This window comes from Pseudorca crassidens, chromosome 2, assembly GCF_039906515.1.
Source record: "Pseudorca crassidens isolate mPseCra1 chromosome 2, mPseCra1.hap1, whole genome shotgun sequence".
NCBI lineage: Eukaryota > Metazoa > Chordata > Mammalia > Artiodactyla > Delphinidae > Pseudorca > Pseudorca crassidens.
Genome location: NC_090297.1, coordinates 127,247,847 through 127,270,150, shown reverse-complemented (window position 1 = coordinate 127,270,150; position 22,304 = coordinate 127,247,847). Strand labels below are relative to the sequence as shown.

General features: G+C 45.2%; 2 protein-coding genes across 2 annotated transcripts in view; one reads left to right on the top strand and one right to left on the bottom strand.

Annotated features, from left to right (window-relative positions):
- Positions 1-3,351: 3,351 nt before the first annotated feature.
- On the bottom strand, positions 3,352-17,447 carry METTL13 (methyltransferase 13, eEF1A N-terminus and K55). The gene is made up of 8 exons (XM_067728639.1): positions 16,826-17,447; positions 14,659-15,418; positions 13,182-13,381; positions 11,538-11,733; positions 8,876-9,043; positions 7,349-7,564; positions 5,032-5,163; positions 3,352-3,819 (listed from the first exon to the last, which is right to left on the bottom strand). Exons 1-8 carry the CDS (start codon positions 16,976-16,978, stop codon positions 3,545-3,547), a joined length of 2,100 nt encoding a protein of 699 aa, XP_067584740.1. The 5' UTR covers positions 16,979-17,447; the 3' UTR covers positions 3,352-3,544.
- Positions 17,448-17,487: 40 nt separating this feature from the next.
- VAMP4 (vesicle associated membrane protein 4) overlaps positions 17,488-22,304 on the top strand; it is a 40,948-nt gene continuing 36,131 nt past the window's right edge. The window contains exons 1-2 of the mRNA XM_067728644.1: positions 17,488-17,624; positions 19,869-19,981. The gene's annotated coding sequence lies outside the window, so the exon portion shown is untranslated. The remainder of the gene's footprint in view (positions 17,625-19,868; positions 19,982-22,304) is intronic.

Genomic DNA, 22,304 nt, shown 5'->3' with positions numbered 1-22,304 from the left:
ATGTCTATAGTGCAGAAGTCAGAAATTTCACTGGGCTAAAATTAAGTTATTGGCTGATTTGCATTTCTCACTGGAGGCTCTATTGGGGAAACGGTTTTCTTACCTTTACAGCTTTTAGAGGCTGCCTGAGTTCCTTCCATCTTCAAAGCTAGTCGAAACTTTCTCACATCACATCACTCTGACACTGGCTGTTCTGCCTCTCTCTCCCACATTTAAAGACTCTCGTGATTATGTTGGGCCCACCTGGATACTCTAGGATAATCTCCATATCAGAGTCAGCTGGTTAGAAACCTCAACTCCTTCTGCTACCTTAATTCCCCTCTGCCATGTAATGTAACATATTCACAGGTTGCTGGGACTGGGATGTGGACATCTTTGGGGACCATTATTTTGCCTATCATATCGGATGACGCCAACATGCAGCTGAGAACTACTGGTCTACCTGTAAGAAGATGGACTCAAGCAGCAGCCCAGTTAGCGAGCTGAGCCATGAAGGCAGATTGGAGACACACAGTGAAAAACTGGTGTGAGGGGGGAGGGGGAGGAACAATAACCAGTCTCACCAGTTCTACATTGTTGCAGAACGTGTCTTGGTGGTGGGGGGGTGGGTCGTGTGATATATTTTCATTCAGTTCTCTGACAGTCCTGGGAAGTTAAATTGTACACTATCCCAAAGGTGGTGGGACAATCCCCACTCAAGGATAGCCATTACAGAAAATGTAAGTCATAACACAAGATGGAACTTTTCCAGACTTTTGAGATTGGTAGCTATCAGCTTGTTCCTTGTTTTATGCTCATTTGGAGCCTGGGTGTATGCCAGATTCTCAAGTGTTCTGAAGGCTGTCCCCTGTAGTGGAAGATGACTGGCCAACTGGTTGAATATGGCTTGAAGAGGTGTTCTGATTGGCTAACACTTTAATATTCACACACACACACACACACACACACACACACACACACACACATCCACTTGGGATTTCTGGCTTCTCTTAAAAAAATCTAGCACTCCTGCAGAACAACTCTCCACTGGAAGAAGAGCTGCTGCTTTTCTACGGGGCATATATTCTCTGGTTTACGGCAGGCTTTATCCTAGCCTTTCTGTTTCACACCTGGCTCACTTCACTCTTTTGTTACTTGCCTGGTCTAGAAGGAATATGACTTTACAAGCTTCCCTATCCTCCAGAGTTCATATGCCTAAAGTCAGGCAAAATTCTCATGAAGAGCCATTTGCCTGTCATCAATGCAAAAGTGAATAGCATACTGTGATCATTTCACAATATATACAATTGAATCACTGTGTTGTACACCTGAAACTAATATAATGTTGTATCAATTACACCTCAGTTTTTAAAAATATGAAATAAAATGAAATCCCCCACCCCCCCAAAAAAGAAAAAGTTAATAGTTCTCCAGTAGGAAAGATGGTATACAGGCCAATGGCATTGCCTGGTACACACACAAAACCCTTTCCTCACAAGTGAGCACACCGAGCAGTTAGACTAGGGTTTGAGTAAAAGCCTGAATCACCATGTGTCCTGGTAAACACAATGGTCTCTATCAGCATAAACCTCTTTGTAGGAAATTAAGCTGAAAGCTGCCCAACTGTAATTTCTGCCCATCGGTCTTTCTTCAGCCTTTGGAGGCACGTGTAACCAACCTCACTCTTCTTACATACCCACAGTCTTTCAAAAATTTTAAGACAATTATCATCACCCCTGAGTGCCTCTTCCTACATCCAAAGGCTTCTCTGCAGTGAACCTAATTCCTTCAACTACTCCTCATAAGAGACACAGTTGAGACCTTGTCAGCATTCTGGTAATTCTCTAGCTTGGCTATACCACCAAGTACGCTGTTTCAAAGTCTGCACAGCACTAGATCCTCCAACTCAGACCCTGTGCCTCTATAACCTATCCTAACACTGCATAAGTTTACAAATTAGAAAACAATGGAGGATTCCCAAGCTGAGGTCCTTGGGGTGCAGGGCATGCTAAGCTTTACGTTAGCTTCCCTTTACACAGTTCCAGGGAAGGCCCCCCCGCCGCTGAAGAAGACCCAGTATTTCTAATGGATACCATCTAAAATCATTACACAGCCTTCTCCTCAACGGGCTGCAAATTTTGTAAGGATGACAACCTAGTTTTGAAATATGCTTCACCTCGAGGTTAGAGTTCATTTTAAGGGCCTGTGGAGAGAGGTGCTGGGGTGGTGGATTTTCCATGGTGCTGCTCATTAAGTCAGCCTTGGCTTACTACTATTAGGAGAGGTGAAATTCCAGCCAATTTCTGAACTGCTGGCATAACAGTTTCAATAGGTAAGATAGATACTTCTGGCCAAGTGAGATTTGGGGTTAGATGCAGTTTTGGTTTAACTATCCTTTACCTCAGATCAAATGAGACAGTGTACTGAATTACTTAGAAAAGTTCCTGGAACATGTTAATTTTTATCACTAATTCGTGGTTTTGGGCAATTCTTAAACATCTTTACTTCCACTACAGCTCTTTACAGTGGCTCTGGCATGTAGCTGCCACTCAGTAAATGTGAGTAAACCAATACTGGAGACTTCAGCCTGCTAAGTCTCTGACACATGCAGTCATGGGGCCAGTTACATCCACTCCCTCCACTGGAACAGAACAGATGGCTTAGGCTACAAGGAAAGTTGTTAAGCAGAGGAGTGGGTTAGCAGATTCTTAAAACTTGGGACCACTGGGCTTCTCTGGTGGCGCAGTGGTTGAGAATCCGCCTGCCAATTCAGGGGACACGGGTTCGAGCCCTGGTCCAGGAAGATCCCACATGCCACGGAGCAACTAAGCCTGCGTGCCACAGCTACTGAGCCTACGCTCCAGAGCCCGTGAGCCACAACTACTGAGCCCACGTGCCACAACTACTGAAGCCCGCACGCCTAGAGCCCATGCTCTGCAACAGGAGAAGCCACTGCAATGAGAAGCCCACACACTGCAATGAAGAGTAGCCTCTGCTGGCCGCATGGAAGACCCAACACAGCCATAAATAAATAAATAAATAAATTTATATAAAAAAAAACTTGGGACCGTGTCAGCAGCTGTTCCATCTGTAGGGAGACAGCGTAGATGTTCTCTTAAATGATCCTACTCTATTTATAGTCTTTTGGCACAGAATATTCTGCTACCTCACTTGAGATTGTTCCTTTAGGACCAAGAGAAGGAGAAAGCAAAGCAAACCAGCAATCGCATTTGATCGTCTCCGGTCCTAAGGAGCTTGGGGCATGCTCGTTAAGGCATAACACCTGATGGGGGCTCCAGCAGGGACTCCTACTCAAGGACACAGTAAAGGAAGTGAAGGCAATCAACCCAAGCAGTACTGAAGAAGACAGGATGGAAAGGACTTTTTTATTTTCCCAGATCTTCAGGCAACCTCACCAAGCAGAAGGTTGCATGCAGGTGAGTATGAAACTAAGAAAAATACAAGGCTTAAAAAGTATTGTGCATTATATTTCTTCAATCTCTGATAGGCCAGGAGCCCAAGGTCAGTCTGGCAGGAAGCTGAGAGGACTGCCTGGTCCTGACAATCACACAATCTTCACAGTTTTGAGCATGTCTGACAGGACGTATGTGTCATCCCAGCCCTTTCCAGGCTTCCTCAGGGTTTGCTCCAAGGCCTGGGCCATTTCCAGCAGCTCTGGCGTGGCAAGTTTCCGCTCAGGGTGTGGCTGACAGAACAGGATCTCGTTTACTTCACCCTCAATTCGCCGGACATACAGGAGGGGGAACACCGCCTTGAGCCCAGCCAGCACTGAGTCCTTTAGCCCTAGGTCTCGGCACACGAGGTTGAGGATAAAGACACCTGTAGGGTGGGGAGGAAAGGGTCAGAATGACTGGTTCAGGGGACACGTTGGAGACAGGGTTCAGCTCTGAGGAATACAGCCATTCCTGCCCCAGGGAGGCTGGTGGACCAAAGAACACACCTACAGCGGCAGTGACTTTGCAGAGAACACACAGCATACAAAGGCAGGAAGAGAAAAGCGTGGGGGATGTGTGAACCATGAGAAAACTTCAAGCTAATTTCTTGCTCTTTTGTGCTGCTAACAAATGTTACCATTCTCCATGCTTCAGTTTCACAAAGGATTGCTTTGAGAAAGAAGTAATTAATACCAAGTAAGAATGTAGCAATTCCACAGAGAGATTATGTACTTGACATATATATCACATGCCTTCACTGGTGACAATTAAGGGTTCTAAATCAACTCTGTTCACCACAGTACCTTAGCCAAATCAAAATACCTGGGAGGCAGTGAACATAAGGATTAAGAGCTCCAGCTTTCAAATCACAAGGATCAGGGTTGGAGCCCTAGCTCTTATCTTGTGTCACCTTGGCAAGTCTCTACTTCAGTTTCCTCATCTGAAAACAGGCTGCTATGAAGATGAAATCACATACTGCCCAGTCCAGGGCACGTGGGAAGAATTCAAATGGTCACTAGCGCCCCATGCTGGTGGGGATGTGAATTGCTACGACTACTTTGTAACTGTGTGGCAGCATCTACAAAAACTGAACATATGCATAATCTGTGATCCAGCAATTATAGCCCTACATCTATGTCCAACAGACCTGCACACACATTTCACCAAAAAGCATCTACTAGAACGTTAATGGCAACACTTCTTATAAAAGCCCCAAATAGGAAACAACCCAAATGCCAAAAGCAGAATGGAGAAATAAACTGTGTATCACCCAGTGTCAACACAACACTATGGGTGAATCTCACAAACATCATGCTGAGTGAAAGAAACAGAGAACATTCCGTATGGGCAAAACTAAGCTGTGCTGATAGAAGTGAAGACAGTGGTTATCCTTGAGAGGACAAGTTACTGAAAGGAGGTAAGAGGTGGACTTCTGGGGCACTGGAAATGTTTGGTGTTTGGTGCTGGTAAATGAATATGTTCAATTTGGGGAAATCGATCAAGGTACACACTTATGATACGTGCATTTTTCATTAAAAAGAAAAATTTCCTTAAAGGGCCCATCCCTTCTCCCTCTCCAACCTTCTGTTCTTCATACCTTCAGGAGTCAAGATGCTTTTGACCTTCTGCAGGAAAGGCTGGGCCACAAACGCTGGGGGTGGACAACTCATTCCCAGGGTTGGGTCCTTACTGTCCACATCAAACATTATGACATCGTAGTGACGTCGTGCTGGGAAAGAGAAGCAAACGAGTCTTTGTCTCTGCTGGATAAAATAACACCATTTACATTCCTCCACCACATCTCCTCCGTGGTGGACACAGGTGGCTAAGTCAGAAGGATGGCATGGAGGATGTGGTTTGCTTATAAGGGCACTAATGTCACAGTCCAGAGGAGACACGTCATCAGCGTTCTGCCGTGAGTACTCCACGTCTAAGATGGAGCCTTCATCTCACCTTCTTCCTCCACGTTTTAAAGCCCTTTCCACAGACACACATTACTGGGGTCCACTCCAGCAGGAGTACTGCTTGGTTAAGAGTCAATCTATACCAATGATTTTCAATCCTGACAGACCATTAGAGTCAAATGGGAAAATTCTGAAGATTCAGAGAACCTGGGCTCCACTCCTAATCAACAGAGTTAAAACCCTGGGGTGGTAAGGAACAGATGAGAGGGGAGATGGGAAGCCTCCGGTGTACTTTTCTTAAGCTCCCCAGGTGATTCGAAATATAGTCAGAGTTGAGAACCATTGATCTAGACAAAGCAGCTGCCTCTGCCTTTAAGGGCTGACCCTGCAAATGGTAACTTTAACTTAACTCTGGAAACAGCATATGTTGCCTCCTAGGAGAAAGTGTTCTCAATTAAAGTTAGCATATCTTTTCTAGCTGCTTGAACAATTACTGGCTCAAGAAAGAACTGATTTTGCTCAATGAGTGAGAAAGAACTGACCATGAATCTGATCCACTCCTTACTATAATGTTAGTTTTTACAAGGGGTAGGCCTGCGATACTAATGATGTGTTTTGGGCAAACTTCGAGACAGTGCTAATGATTATTCAATACGTATTTACTTAGGACTACAGCATGTTCATCACTGTTCACAGCACAGATCTGATTTTGGTTTCTTCAAGAGCAGAACATGTTGGCTCATCAAAGTCCAAGGACAACCAAGGCCCACATTTGTGGCACTGAGCCCTCCAACAATCTGAAAGGTTGTTGTTAAGACGAAGGCCAGGGCTGTTCAAAACTGACTTAGAGGTAATAACAACAGCAGCACATCATGGATTGAGTACCTACCATGTGCCTGGCACTGTTTTATGAGCTTCACATGTATCAGCCCTGGGCCCCCAGACTGGTCCCAGCCTCAGAGAGTGAACCTGTGAAACTCTGATAGAGTTAAGTTCAGTTTGCTATTACATAAGACAGCATCTGTCCATCCCAGCACCAAAACACTTACCCCAGGCAACCCGTTTTGCCACACCCTTCCTGGAAGATACTCTAACCCAGCGAGAACCAGAGCATCTATTATAGAATGAGCAGGCCTGGAAGGGCGTGTGGCCTGGGCTCCCCAGGTTCACGTAGGACTGAACCAACCTAACTGAATTCTCCCTGGGGGCTCATGTTCTTCAAAGCATCAGTCATCAGAAGCCTACATATTAAGCTGCAGAAGGATCAGGGGAGCTATTGTAAAACATTAATATGCCTTTTGTCCAAGTCTGGGATACAAATTATTATAGCAAAATGGAGCCTTAATTCCAGTAGCAGCAAGGCTACTGGAATTCCCACTAACACCTGCATTATGGTTTAACCTCAGCACTATTGACATTTGGGCTAGATAATTCTTTATCATCAGTGGCTGTCCTATGCATTGTAGGATGTTGAGCAGCACCCTTGGTCTCGACCCACTAGATGCCAGAAACACTCGTACCTAATGGTTACAACAAAAAAGTGCCTGCGGACATTGTCCCTGAGGTTTAGAAGCACTCATCTACATGAATGCTGTTTTGCTCTGTTTCTGGCTTCACCTCTAGCTGAAAGATTTACAAAACAACTTCCCAACACACACCCCCAACGTGTCTTCCCCTTTTCCTCATTCAGATACAGATTCTGGGTTTCTTGGGATGATGAGAAAGTGGCAGGGTCAGAAGAGATTCAGAAGGGAAGCCCACTTGTTTGTTAGCGTTATTAGGGCAGGAAACGGTCTGTTTTGCTTGTTGCCATAGCCCAACCCCTAAGAGTACTGAGCATGTGGTTGACACTCTATATTTACTGAATAACTATCAACAAATGAATGAACAAACGAACTGGGATGATGTGGATGCTGCCCTCTCAGAGATGAGTTCTAGAGGCCCTTGCAGGCCTGACAACCTTGGATCAATCCTCCCTCAACACCCCTCCAAATTCTCCAATAGCAGTACCTTCTTCTTCTGCCAGGCTGGTAATATAGTCCAGGCCATCTGCGATGTGGACCTTCATACGGTCGCTCTGGGAGAAACCAAACCACTGAGTGGCCACTTGCAACATGGAGGGGTCGATCTCCACAGCATCGATGCAGGACTTTGGGAAATGATCGTGGACAAAAAGGGGGAGGCTGCCCCCACCCAGGCCTACCACCAACAATCCCAGTGGGGTTTCTGTAATAAAGAATAAAAGCATCGTTTTACTACCTGCTCACTGTAAAGTTTTGTACCACACTTGGGGAGGGCGAAAGAGGGAGTCAGATTGTTGGTGCTGCCCAGGGGAAACAAGATTTAGAGACCTGGCCTCCCTTGTCTCTTTCTAGAAACTCGGGAGTCAATTTAACATCTGAAAACTCAACCCTGGCCTCACAATCCTTCCTTTACTAGATCCAGAAGATGAACCAGTGTATTATTATTATGGGCCCTTAAAGATCCCAAAGCACTCAGCTGACATTATAGCAATAACCCCCACCATAAGCATTATTAAACCCCCCTAGAAAACGGGAGGGACAATGGCCAACATCTTGTTTATGATCACAGGGAATGTAGATGTGATGCCCTCTGCTCAGCTTTCAACTCAAAGGACACACTGCCTTCTCAGACACAGCCACCAAGTGAGGGCAATCCACCCAAGTTCCAGAAACCACAGGAAAACAAAGGCCCAAATCCTACACACAAGCACAGAAAAACCACAGCAACCACAGGGGATGAAAGGAAGGTTAAGAAAAAAGAAAGAATCACCAAAAGGAGACAGACCCTGAGGATTAAATGGAAGACCTGAGACTCTAGGGACATACATCAACACCAAGATAGATCAAATGTACAGCGTGTTCCAGTAGGACATACTTAGGGACTTTGGGTGAAGACAGTTACAAGAGTAGACAGAATCATGAACATTTTTGCTACTGTTGTCAGATCCAAACCTATTATTAGTGATAAGGCTATGACAGTACTACCTATACTATGTTTTTTTTTTTTTTTAAGTAGAAATTCAAGATAGAATTACATCTAGTACTCAAATAATGCATCACCGAAAAGCCAGAAATTCTCCTAAAGTGCACAGGTATATTTCTCCAGAGATGTGATTTTTAAATATTCCATCTGGTTACATGGGTAAATGCATGTGCAAAAATTCATCAAGCTGAACAACTTAAGATCTGTATACTTTACAGATCTCATTGAATGTATTTTATACATTAACTTTTTAAACTGAGTATAGTTTATTTACACTGATTTTTTAAACAAATGAACAGAGGAAAAAAATTTAGGTATCAGCACATGTAGGTGTTTCAAACAATTTGAGTTTGAAGGAAAAGTTATTTGGATGTTCATGAATGTAGAAGATGGTTGGGAATAAGAAAGACATGACTATATGTGCATCTGTTGGTCTATAATCATGGTTCTTAAACTGCAAGGCAGCTGACACTGATTACCTCTGTAATCTTACATGTTCCCTCCTGTGGAAGGCAGTGGCGACCCCCTCACCTAGGAGCAGCTCCGGGTTTCTCAGCAGGGCAAGGCCAGCAATCATGGCTTTATGGTGTTCACAGCACAAGTAACTCTTATCAATGGACTGCCCCGGAGCTGCAGGGAGGTCTTCTGGAGTATCAGCAGGCCGCTGCTTCTTCCTGTCCTTTTTCCGTTTCTTCTGGGCTAGATCACAGACAGAGATGAATGAAGTCATATGCGTGGTACACTACTCCTTGGAAAGTAAGGCACAACAGCAGCAGTATGCTGCAACTGGTTTGATGAGACTCGAGAACCCAATTGTGAAATATGCAGGAATTTTGTGAACTGGTTGACATGTTGGTGGCTTGAAATCTGGCCATGGTGGCCATTTTTATGCCACAGAAATTGGCAAACAGTGCATATCATGGCTTTTTTCCCCAAAGAGACGGTTGTTAAATATTTAACATACACCAGAGAGTCAGAAAAGGGAAGTGGCAAAGAAACACCCCAAAACTCAGAACATTGGGAAAACTCAAGTGAGGAGTACTAGTACCTCTCCTCTGGGAAATATAAAGCCACTAACAGGTGAGAAGTTTATTCATCAGTTCTTTTAGGGGAAAAAGGACTTAGTTTCCAACTACCTCCTCTATGCCAATTACTATACTAGGACTTTTACTCTTGTAGCTTTGAAACAACCCTATATCAATGCTCTTATTCTAATTCTTGGCAGATGGAAAGACTGAAGATCTGAAGAGTTATTAATTAGGCCCAAATCAGTAGGCAATGCAGCCAGGATTTGAACCTGGGACTACCTGTCTGCAGCAGCTATCACCTTTCTACTACATCACACAGACAGTAATTCATACCACCCCATTGGACAAGGACATCACAAATGTTCACAGAAGGGGGGAAATCGTACAAAAGGCCCCTCTATTCTCCCTCTACCTACTCCTCAACTGCTCCAGGAGAGAGTGAACAGATGGCTCTGGGGTTTCCCTAGGGACCAGCTGCACCATTGGGCACTGTAATGTAAGTGGCAGCATGCTTTTCAGAGATGTTAAATTGCTTTTTAACACATTCTTCTTCTTGCTCACCAATACTTCCATGAGGGAAATCATTCCCCTAAGAATTAAGTGATACTTGATAACAGGCTTGATAACAGTGGGGAAAAAAACCAAAACCCAAATTGGAGGGCAAAATGTTCTTTGAAGCACTTTTACTGAGCTCTCAGTGAGATGAAACTGAACCAACCTGCAGCCCAAGTGACCCAATGACAGCACAGGAACCCAACAAATACGGGTGCACATGACCAGGGGACACCCCTCAAGAGGAGACCATCCTGCTGAGAATAACCTGATCCTGAGCTGTGGGCAAACCCATGACCTCGTGAGGTTGTGAATTCTCTCTTTTCACCCTCCTTCCAGATGGCCTTGCCAACAGGACAGCATCATCAGGCAAAGGGAATGACCGGCAATCAGGAGAGCCGATTTCAGATTCCAAGCCTGACTCTCTGTGCCTCTAAAGGGAAGTTATACTGGAGAAGCGGTAGGGAGGAATATTTTTCTACTCTATACATGTGATCTGTGATTGATTACAATGAGTAAGTATTACTTTTATAATACAAACATATAATGCCCCAAGAAAATAAACAAACGATTGCTCTCCCCATTAGTGGGTGTTTCTGAGCAGCACCTGGGAGACCACTTAAAAGAGAACATGGTGGGGGGCTTACCTGGTGGCACAGTGGTTAAGAATCCGCCTGCCAATGCAGGGGACACAGGTTTGATCCCTGGTCCGGGAAGATCCCACATGCCGCGGAGCAACTAAGCCCGTGTGCCACAACTACTGAGCCTTGCACTCTAGAGCCTGCGCGCCTAAAGCCCGTGCTCTGCATCAAGAGAGGCCACCGCAATGAGAAGCCCAGGCACCACAACGAAGAGTAGCCCCCGCTCACCACAGCTAGAGAAAGCCCACGCACAGCAACGAGGACCCAACACAGCCAAAAATAATAAATTAATTAATTAATTTAAAAAAAAGAGAGAACATGGTAGAGATCTACCCTGTTGACGCCTGTAGCCACGCACCACTTGTGGCCATTTAAATTTAAATGTAAGTTCATCAGAATTAAAAAAGATTAAAGATTCAGTTCCTTAGTCACACCGGCCATGTTCCTAGTGCTCGGTAGCCACATATGGTTCATGGCTGCCACCCTGGGCAGCTAACTGGGTATTAAACATTTCCTTCACTGCAGAAAGTTCTACCAGACTAGGTGACCTCTAGGGCACCCACCAACTGTACAACCCTCTAAAACAGGTGCTAGGAGGTGGCCCCATGGAGGAGGGCAGGCCTACTGAATTAATATACAGACGTATATGGAGCAACTTGTAAAACACGTGGTCTTTGAACTGCAGGCGTTAAAGTGATTATCACATTTGTCTGGTAAACCACCACCCCGGCTCCTTATCACTGCAGAGTCAGGCTTTGCTCAAGAACAGAACATCGACCTCCCTTCTGTTCATCGCCACTCACACCCTAAGAGCCCAGATGATAAGAGGACCACCCACAAAGCCGTGTGCCTCTGGTCACAGGTATCCGGGTCTGTCCTACAGCTCCGCCAAGCTCCCAGGTCTTTCTGACCACCCCAAATTGTCCATACCACATCCACGTGGGCCCCACCACTGTGCCCACGACACCTCACCTCTGTGAGACACATCCTTCAGCAGCCTGGCTTCTGACTGCACCACGTTCCTGTTGCTGAGGAAGATCAGCCGCCGAAAGTAGCGCTTGTCATCCCCCTGCACATCCTCGATGACGTAGTCACCACTCAAAGGGCTGCAGTCTTGGTGCTGAACGGTCCGGACTCCGATGTCCCCACCAACAGACAGGAAGGGTACCTGAAGGAAGAGCAGAGATGTGGTGAAAACACCAGCTCAACTGAGAAATACGAGAAATTATAATCCCTTCCCTTTGTCTGTATGTGAAGAATCCCCGCACCAAGGTTCTGAGCAGCAACAACTCCGAAGATTTGCCATTTCGTTAAAGTATTCTTCTGGGGCGTTTGACTAGATCTCAAAAGGTTTAACTGACCTTTTTGAAAACCAACTGAACAACTAAAGATTCCCCAAACCATTCGTGAAATGCAGTTGGTTCTCCACAAGAAAAATATGAGTTTGTCAACAGTAATCCTTAAAAGGACTTTCAACAGTCCAAGACAATGAAAGCTAGAAGGAAGCCTCATGAAGGGACTAGAATCATGAGAGAAGGAATCTGAATAGGGATAAAGATATCAAAATCCATGGGGAAAGTAACCACTCCAAATTTGGCGAAGTGTCTCCCTTCCCCCAGTTATTCTCAACTTTTTTCTGCATTCTTCTAAACAGAAGAAAAAATTAGGAGGAAAAAATACATTTTCCCCTAAACTTTTCCACTCCCTTCCCAACCTTCACATTTATTTATTTTTAAAGAGTTACAAGAGTATTTAATAATCATGAGGGACTCCTGACTTTGCGGAGATGTAGGCACTGTTGAGAGAAAGTCACAAACGAGCCTCCCCACAGGATCTGGGTCTCTCTGATGGGACACCAACCCCAAAGTCTTCCAGAAAGCATCAAATACATATTCATCTGTAAGCACAAGCCAGCCTAGTGGGCAGAACCACAGGCTGGGAACCCAGGAGCCTTGGTTCTTCTTTTCAGTTCTGTTACTACAGCATCAAGCTTCCAGGTACCTTGTCTTTCCCACCTATCAAGAAGGATAAACTCCTTTCTATAAAGCCCCTGCAATAAAGTCACCTATCAATTACCCTGTCTCGTGAGCAGGATAGTACAAGACAGATGGTGTCAACTGATAATACCATATCACCATTTTGGCAAAGACCTTCAGTTTCCTTCCCAGTGGAACATCAGACCAGCAATGTTAATATCCTGAAAATTAAGCTGAGCTGTTTTGGCCCTTTCCCATTCTACCTCACATAATGATGGTTCTAAGAAGCAAAATGGCCAAGGAAATCCTGCACAAAGTGAGTTAGGAGAAATACAGCCTGAGTAAGCTGCAGTGTGCAGAGCTGGAGCCTGCAGGGTGGAGAGCACTTCCTTCATGCCATCCGAGTGGCCCCACAGGCACAGATGCTACTGGGGTTCTCAATAAGGGCAACCGCTCACCTTCCACTCACTGCCTGGGACATAACTTCTGCTCACTTAGCTCTCAGCTGCTGACATGCCCTCCAGGAACAGACTAGGGTCACAGACCCTAGTCCTAGCTTCTGCTAAGATACCCTCTGCCTTCCTGGCTACTAATATGACTTCTCCAGAGACCCTGAAAACTGCTACCAAAGCTTTGTTACCTGCTGCTGGGCGGGCATCCCGGCCGGGGCCAGCTCCATGACTCTGGCTGACAGCTCGGCCTGGATGCTGTCCATGCCTTCGTACTGCTGACCTCGGTGAAGGGCCACTGTGATCAGCCTCCTGAAGCCCGCACTGGCTGCCAGCTGCTTCCGGCCCTCCTCCATGCCAAAGAGCCACTCGGTCTCCCGACCCTGGGGGACTGGAAAGAGGCATTTGTTGACAGGGAGTCCTGGGAAAAGTTCAAGCCCACAACCAATATGCCCTACGTGGCAGAGAGCCAGCCCCTACCCAAGCCCAGCAACCCTTCCAACTGTGACCTACTGAGGGGCTATCAATCCCCAGTCAACAATGTCCACAGCAAAGTGGCCATCAGACCCGTGGCAGGACCCAGCGTGGAAAAGTGTGAGCGTGTATGTAAGGGGAGGGAGGCAAGTACCTAGTGCAAGAAAAATAGCAATAATGCTAACACTTCTTAATGCCAGGCATTATTACAAGCAGTTCACAAACAGAAACTAATCAAATCCTCACAACAGCCCAAGATGCAGGGAGTATTATTATTATTCCCATTTTATAAATGAGGAAATTAAGACACAGAAGTTACATTATTTGCCCAAGTTCACAGAGCTCGTAACTGGCGAAGCTAGGGCTCAACCCCAGGCAGTCCAGCCCCAGACTCCATGTTCGTATCCTCTGTGCTATTAGTTCTAACAGGTGCACAGTTAGGATAAGGCAATACTTGGAAAAATGGATTCGATGTCAGGGAACAAATTACCAGCATGATGTATCACCACCTCACGTTTGTCTAGAATATTCTACTTTTGAAAGCATTTCCTCATACTACCTCTTTTGATCATTACTAAGGTGAATCTGGTATCATTTACCCCTTTCAATAATAATACTAACATCTGTAAAACTTATCATGTGCCAGGCACCATTCAAAGAGCTTTTACACTTCTCACAATTACACAGTTAAGATCTCACTTTCTAGATGAAGAAACAGAGGCACAGAAAGAACACTAACTTGTCCAATACCACCAGGAAGCGACTGAGCCAGGACTGGAAACAAAATAGTCTGGTTCCAGAGCTCACTTTTTTAGCTACTACTCTGTACTGCCTCTGAATTCAGCAGAGACGCACAGAAACTTCCCCAGGTCACACAGCTTACAGGCTACAAGGCTGGGACTCCCGGTTGCTTCCACTACTCCTTGTTACAAAGTGACTAACATCTCTACAAATGCGTGACCTGCCTAAATGTATCTATATTACTTCAAGCCTTTGCAATGGAAGATGAGAAGAAATAAACCTCAAATCCAAGCAGGCAGCTCCCCCTTCCTCATGCCTTGGCCAGTCTAACCTCTTCAAGCACCGCCCCCTGCAAGATAAAACCAGCCAAGGCATACCCATCCGCCAAAGCCCCAGCCCCAGCCCCTGCAAGCCAGCCCCCTCCAGGGAAGAGAGGGAGCAATCCCAACTCACTGATGAAAATGGCAAAATGACTGTCCCGCGATGGTTTCACAGTGGGGCTGTCCACCACGTGGAGGGTGTAGCGTGGCTCCCCCGTGTCCCCACTGCACAAGTCCAGAGACACACTCCCCAGCCCGGCCTTGCGGTACAGCTGGCTGCACAGCCAGGCATACTGCTGCCGCTCCCGCACCGCCTCAGCCAGCCGCTCGGCACTCTCCAGCCGCACAGGCTTGCCCTGCTCCTGAGCACACAGCTCAAAGATCTGAAGGGCAGAGCCAGGGACCGGCCTGAACTTGGTCATGATGAAGGCAAAGACAGGCAAGGAGAACCGAGGCTCTGCTTCCAACAGCTGGTCTTGGCTGTTGGCCACCTGGTGCACCCTCACCATCCACCCCTCCCGAGAGAAGTGACCCACTGCTTTCTTCAGGACGTGAGCCTGAGCCAGGGAGATGCAGAGGTAGCGACCGCCCACCTGCAGGACACGGCCAACCTCAGCCAGCATCCTGTCCACCTGCTGCAGGGTCTTCTCCTCCTCATCTGTCAGGACTGCGTCCAGGGTGCCCTTGTCCAACACCACCTGGAATGAGGCATCGGGAAACTCCATCTCTGTCATGTCCATCTTCAAGAAGCTCATCTGGGGCCGTCGGCTGGCATTGCGTTCCTTCATTTGCTTGATGACGACCTCACTGATGTCAATGTTCACTATATCCTGATAGCCCACGTCATACAGCTGCTCGCTTAGCTCTGAGTTTCCACACCCAATCACCAGCACCTAGCAGGGGGAAAGAAAACAAGATGGAGGTCATCAAGGCAAAGGAATGAGCTTCAGACACTTCAAGGAATCAAGTCTCACCCTGGCTGCTGTATGTTTTCAGAGGGCGAAGATGCTATGCCATGAGAGCGCACCATTACAAAGTGGATTCTAGGCTCCATCTTGAAACACCACCGATTAGAAGAACTCACTAGTAACAAAGCACATTCCACTATAACAATGCAAGTTATGCAGAAACAAACTAACCGGGGTTGTTCTTTTCTCTGAATCAAGCGTTTATTAATCAACTGCAGGAACAAACTAATCATGGTTGTTCTTTTCTCTTAATCAAGAATTTATTATTTAAGAATTGATAGGAAGTCACAGAATCCAAATACAGTAGTTATAACTGAAATCTCCTATTTGTTTTACTGTTGAAAACCTAGGTCTGGCATAATCCTATTCCACTCATGCCTTTGGCTCCAACTCACGATATTCTGCTATTTTCTGAAGCCAAACTTAAAACACAGGTTGCTGCCTCCCTCTCTGTGGAGGAATCTCCCATTGATCCTTCAAAATTCTGCCCTGATATCACCATCTCTGGAAAAGCATCGTACAATGACAAGTGCATAAGCTTTGGAGCTAGGTGGATCTAAGTTTAAATCCCCACACGACCACTTACTACATGTATGATCTTGGGCAAGAAATTGGCTCTCAGAGCCTCAGTTTCCTCATCTGTAGAATTCGTGTATTACCACTCACCTCAAGGTTTATTATGAGAACTCAATGACTGAGCAAACACACACACACACACACACACACACACACACACACACACACAGCATAAGGTTTGACTCTTAAAAGCTTCTTCCTCAAATCTTCGTTTTCTACCCTTCTTCCTTCCCTACTTCCACCTCTATCAAACCTCCTATTACTGTACTTGGCACTTTTCACTTCTGGAACTTGCCCAGGATTTATATGTTGATGCTCGTGTGGCTTAAGGGCTGAACACAGTGCCTGAAAGTCAGTGGGCCCACAACAACTATTTGATAACAGATTCATTTATCAGTAAAGCCACGGGTGCTGCCAGCTCCACGAGGATGCACAGTGACAGAAAAGCACACTTTCCTCACTAGGAGGAGATGTCTAGGTTGCACTACTAAAGAAGTGAGGTTATTCTTAATAACCTCACTCATTCTTCCAGTGAGGTTACTAATTCAAGAAATGATCTGGGGGTGGAAGTTCTGTTATCTGAAAACCTTTAAAAGGATATTTTGTAATTACCTTTTAGCTAGAATGTTGCATGGAATCCTGAAAATATGGGCCTGTTTAGGGCCCCCCACGCCTGTCACCGTCTACCAAGTGCAGGATTTCTGTTATCAGTTCCTACTTTCCAGGGCACACACAGGGCTGCCAGGCCGCGCTTACCTTTTCCCTGGGCTTGATATATTTGTGCAGCAACCCGCACAGTTCCAGGTAGGTTCCATACCACTCGAAAGCTTTCTTTCCCCGCTGCTGGAAGAACTTCTCCCAATAGTCAATGGAGCCAAACTCCTTAGGGCTTTTAGGTAAGAGATTCATATTCCCACTGCTCGAGCTGCGTCTTCAAGACTCTCCTACTCCCTGTGCGGTACCATCCGAGGGGTTTCCCCACGCGCTGGTTCTGGAACACCGCAGCGGGAATTCTTTCCACGGACAAACAGCCACATTGACTTGTCCCTCACTCAAAACCCAAAGAGATGATCCTTACACGCCCACCGCACACGTAAGGCACTGAACCTAATAAACGCTCACCCCCTATTCCATCTCAAAGCCCCAGACCCATGCGGGGAGGCCCTCACACTTTTTCTGAGCTCGGTTTCAGAACCGGCAATTATATCCGGGTGCGAGGCTTCGCGATTGGTTGGCTGTCCACATCATCTCAGCAGCTCATTGGTCAGTGATTTTCGTCCTGGCACGTCACTGGCTGCAACGCGCTCGCCTCACGCCGGTGGCTTCGTCGCAGGCGCCGCGCTTTTATTTACGTGAGCCGGAGCGGAGAGGGGCGGCGCCAAGGGCCGGAGGCAGGGCGGGAGCTGGGCTGTCCCGGTCCCAGGCCTACGTCGGAGCACCGAGCGGGGGCAGCCTTCTCAGCTCTGGGCTTTCAGCCTTGGAAGAGAGCTCCCGGGTCCCAGGCTGTTTGTTCCTTTCGTCTCTGAGCTCCCATTCTGATCACGAGCCACATAAGGTCTGAACGCTGACGGCGGTGGGCACACTGGAGGAGGGGGGCCTCGGAAAAGGAAAACTTGTAGATTAGAAGGAAGTGAGGCAAGGGATGAGTAGAGCCAGTCCATAGCAGAAGAAAGCTGCCCAACCCAGCTCTATCTTCTGCATATCCCGCCCCACCCCCGTCTTACTTTAACCACTTTACTTGTACAATTCAGGTTTAATTTGGAGGAAAGTAGCACTTAGCTGTGCTCAGCTTTTAGGATCTTAGTTTCCCGAGCAGGGATTTAAGCTGGGACCCCAGCAGTGAGAGCGCCTAGTCCTAACCACTGGACTGCCAGAGAATTCCCAGGGTTTCACTGTTAATAATGTAACAACATGGAAATTCAGGGGAAAAGAATAACAACCAGTTATTCAGAAGTGCGTCCTCTCCCTCTTCCTCCTTGCCTCAAAGCACAGTGTGCAAAACTTAAGGCTCATTTTGGTAATTGGCCTCCTCAGGTTGTCATTTGGATGTCATCTGAAAGTAGTACTTGGGACTTCCCTGGTAGTGCAGTGGTTAAGAATCCGCCTGCCAATGCAGGGGACACGGGTTCGAGCCCTGGTCCGGGAAGATCCCACATGCCGTGGAACAACTAAGCCCGCGAGCCACAACTACTGAAGCCTGTGTGCCTAGAGCCCATGCTCTGCAACAAGAGAAGCCACTGCAATGAGAAGCCCGCGCACCACAATGAAGAGTAGCCCCCGCTCACTGCAACTAGGGAAAGCCTGCGTGCAGCAACGAAGACCCAAAGCAGCCAAAAAATAAATTAATTTTTTTTAAAAAAGAAAGAAACCTCCTAGTATCCTTGGGGCCATCCACTGTTTGGCGAAGAGGATGAAATACTTAAATCAGGGAACTCTTGAAGACCATGGATAGAATTCAGAGGGTCTGTGAACTTGGATGGGAAAGAAATTACATCTTTATTTTCAGTAATCTCTAACAGATATTAGCATTTTCTTCAACTATAAAATGGAGCCCCCCAAAACCCTCAGCAGTTCTAGTGATGGGAATCACTAAGATTTTCATATCACATTACAACCATAGATATCTTGAAATATTGTTTATGCTATTACTAATTCAAAATCATGGTAGATGTTAGGCCTGGCGCTAGATTTTATTTAATGAGTTAATATATCTTAGTGTATCACAAATTTTCTTTTAAAATATTTTATAGCATTATAAATTTCCTTCCTTTGTAATTCTGTATTTTGATGCATTTAGAGATATTATTTTAATAAGAGGTTCCTAGATTTCACTAGATTGCCAAGGTTCTTGGTACATAATGTGTATGCACAGTGCCTGTCACTTAATAGGAGGGCCATGAAGGATGCTTCATGGTCACGAGAATTTTTCCTGTGCTTTTGGTGCTGCCTTAAATCTATCATTACGTAAAGAATAAACCACAGAGGCCGGCTTAGTCCATAGAGAAAACTTGACTACATTTTTAAAAAACATTGTTAGGGAAAGATTTATTATTTCACTTTTTTTTCATCCTCTGAAGAAAGTTTGAAATGTATCTATTCAAGGTATTTTGATGACATAATTTCATTCCTTCTAAGTAACTGCTCATATGCCATTTGTGACCATAGAACCTAAAGCAGGGAACTATGATAATGGAGCCCTTGTGATTTGCGATGTCAGTGAAGTGTGACTGTGACTCTGAGACCAACTTTATGGATTGTGTTATAGGCTTTGAAATGAGTGTGAACAGAGGATGTGATCATTTCTTTGCTTAAAAAAAAGATTAAAAATGAAAAACGAATAATTCACTGCTGTAATAAAGGAAAATAGGAATGATAAATGTGTATGTATCATGCATAAAAAGGTTTAGATACAGCCTATATATAAAGAGAAATATAAAGTAAAAGGAGACCCTACTTTTCTTTCTACCAACTCTGTAATATGTGGCCAAAGGGGAGCTGACCCAAGTATTTCTGAATAAACGATGCTGATTGAATGTGCCTTCATTGCCTGAAGAAACCAGGATCTTCTCACTCTGGCTCACCACCCAGCCAGAGCCTATAATAAGTAATGCACTCTAACTACCCGCTTGTATGTGGGAGGACTTAAGAAACTCTCCCTTTCAGAAACCCCTCCCTCCCATTTTCTTGTGTAGTCACTGCAAGTGAGCTGGTCTCTTTATAGTAGTTTAAGAGTAGCTTGAATATAGTTCTACTTTCAGGTCTGACGGAGTAAACTGAGCCACACCAATTCTCCCTCTAGGAATAAATGGAAAAGCCAGATAAGTACCAAAAGCATCTCTATAAAGCAATCCAAGTGCTGTTGGAGCAACAAGACTAGAGGAACCAAGATTCCAGAGGAGGAACTGCAAAATGGTGAGCTTTTTCCTTTGCCAGCTGGAGGTGCTTATAGATTCTGGGTACAAGGCAAGATGCTGAGCATCGGGGCTTCGCCTGGGTCAAGGGTCATTGTTGGGGAACAAAACAAAGCACTTACATTTTGGGTTCTCATAGGACTGAAGAGACAAAGCTGAAATCTTGGAGAGCCAGGATTTCAGGGAGAAGAGAAGAGAGAATAACTGAGCGACACAGATGGTTTCCCCACAAAATTTTGCTGAATGCTGAAGCTGCTTGGGGTGGGAGGTTAGGATGAGAAAATCACTGTTTTTCAGAAGCTTTCTGCTTAGCATCTTTATCTATCCAGCAGAGATGAGAGTGATTCCACTTTGGAGAGGGATAACATCACATAGATGTTCTTTCTCATACTCAATTTTTTTCTTTTTTCTTTTTTTTTTTGCTATACCGTGCAGCTTGTGGAATCTTAGTTCTCCCATCAGGGATTGAACCCACACCCTTAGCAATGAAAGCGCAGTCCTAACTGCTGGATGGCCAGGGAATTCCCTCTACTCAATTTTTAATACTTGGTTATTTTATATTCAATAGTCAATATCGAATGAATATCAAAAACTATTAGGTATACCAAGAGATAAGAGTCATATCACCAAAATCCAAGAAAAAAATAGATAATAGAAGCCAGTAATTCAGCTATTAGATTAGCAGACAAGGACTTTGATTAAAATATTTTAAAAATATGATAAAAAGATAGAGAATTTCCCCAGGGAATTAGATCTATTTTTAATGGAAATTCTGGAACCAAAAAATACAATAACTGAAATCAAGAGTAGCCTGAAAATCAAGAGCAGGTACGGAAATATGTCTGTGCACACAGATGCTGACACAGGCTCGGGATGTGACTCAGTTGCATCTCTGGAGCCCTCTGTCAGTGCCGGAACCCTGAGATCTAGTGCAGACTCAAAGGATTTGCGCACACGTTTAAAAAAAAAGAAAAACTTTTAAAATGTAAACACATTTTTCTTCAAGAGTATACTCTTAGAACTGTGTTGCAGTAAACAAGTTTCAAAACATAATGATGAGTTCTTTGGTCACAAAAACGTCCTCAAGAATTCTCTCAAAATAATTCTAAGCACAGGTCCATTATTAAATTTACTACCATGACATTTTAGAAAATAGTTGCAAAACTTGTTATTTATCTGTAAAGGATTGAGGGAGAAAGGCAGCACGGTGATTGCCAAAAACTTTTCTTAAAATTATTCCATAGGGATGATTGTCATTGAGCTTGAGGCCAGTTAGATTTCCCGCAGTTAATCTCATATGCCATGGTTCAGACCTGGACCTGCCTGACATTGAGGCATTCACTGTAATGTAAGCTAACATGATGAATTCAGAGTCACAGAAAAGATGCTATGAAGTTTTCTGGTTAAATAATTGTTTTTCTTTTAAAGTGAGGGAATGTTGGATGCTTAATAAACTCAAAATAACAACATAACCAGAGCTGGAAGGAAAACTGTTCTATTATTAATTATTAAAAGAGACGTGATCTACTACAACATAGGGAAAAACTGAATATGATACAGCAAGCTATGGATGACTTAGAAAGGTGTTTTCCAGTTAACTTTTTTTTTTAAATTAAAGCATTTTGCTTGTTTACACTTTATGAGTAAAATACAAAGAGAGAGTGCCTCCTAGAAATAGATTATGTTTTTTTTTAAATTTATTTTTGGCTGCACTGGGTCTTCATTGCTGCGTGTGGGCTTTCTCTAGTTGCAGAGATCAGGGGCTAGTCTTTGTTGCAGTGCACGTGCCTCTCATTGCGGTGACTTTTCTTGTTGTGGAACATGGGCTCTAGGCACGCGGGCTTCAGTAGTTGTGGCTCGCGGGCTTAGAGCCCAGGCTTAGTAGTCGTGGCACGCGGGCTTAGTTGTTCTGCGACATGTGGGTAGTTGCTCTGCGGCATGTGGGATCTTCCCGGACCAGGGCTTGAACCCGTGTCCCCTGCATTGGCAGGCAGATTCTTAACGACTGTGCCACCAGGGAAGTCCAGATTATGAAATTAAAGTGTACTTCAGGTAAACTGATAAGGTGAAATGACTATGGAATCCCAACATAAACATTTATTTAAATACTTAAAGACAGTGATATTGACTAATTAGACTTGGAATCAAATTGCCTCTGTTTCCTTTCTTCAATTTATTTTTGTAAGTCACAAATTTTCATTTTTCATACTTTTTGTTTTGTTTTGCAGTACGCGGGCCTCTCACTGTTGTGGCCTCCTCCCGTTGCGGAGCACAGGCTCCGGACGTGCAGGCTCAACGGCCTTGGCTCACAGGCCCGGCCGCTC

Excerpts from the sequence above, each read along its gene's own strand:
- METTL13 (XM_067728639.1), bottom strand. The coding sequence starts at position 16,978 with ATGAATCTCTTACCTAAAAGCCCTAAGGAGTTTGGCTCCATTGACTAT. Across the intron at positions 15,419-16,825 it reads ATATCAAGCCCAGGGAAAAG|GTGCTGGTGATTGGGTGTGG; the intron begins GTAAGCGCGGCC and ends TCCCCCTGCTAG. Across the intron at positions 9,044-11,537 it reads GAAGGATGTGTCTCACAGAG|CCCAGAAGAAACGGAAAAAG; the intron begins GTGAGGTGTCGT and ends TCTGTGATCTAG.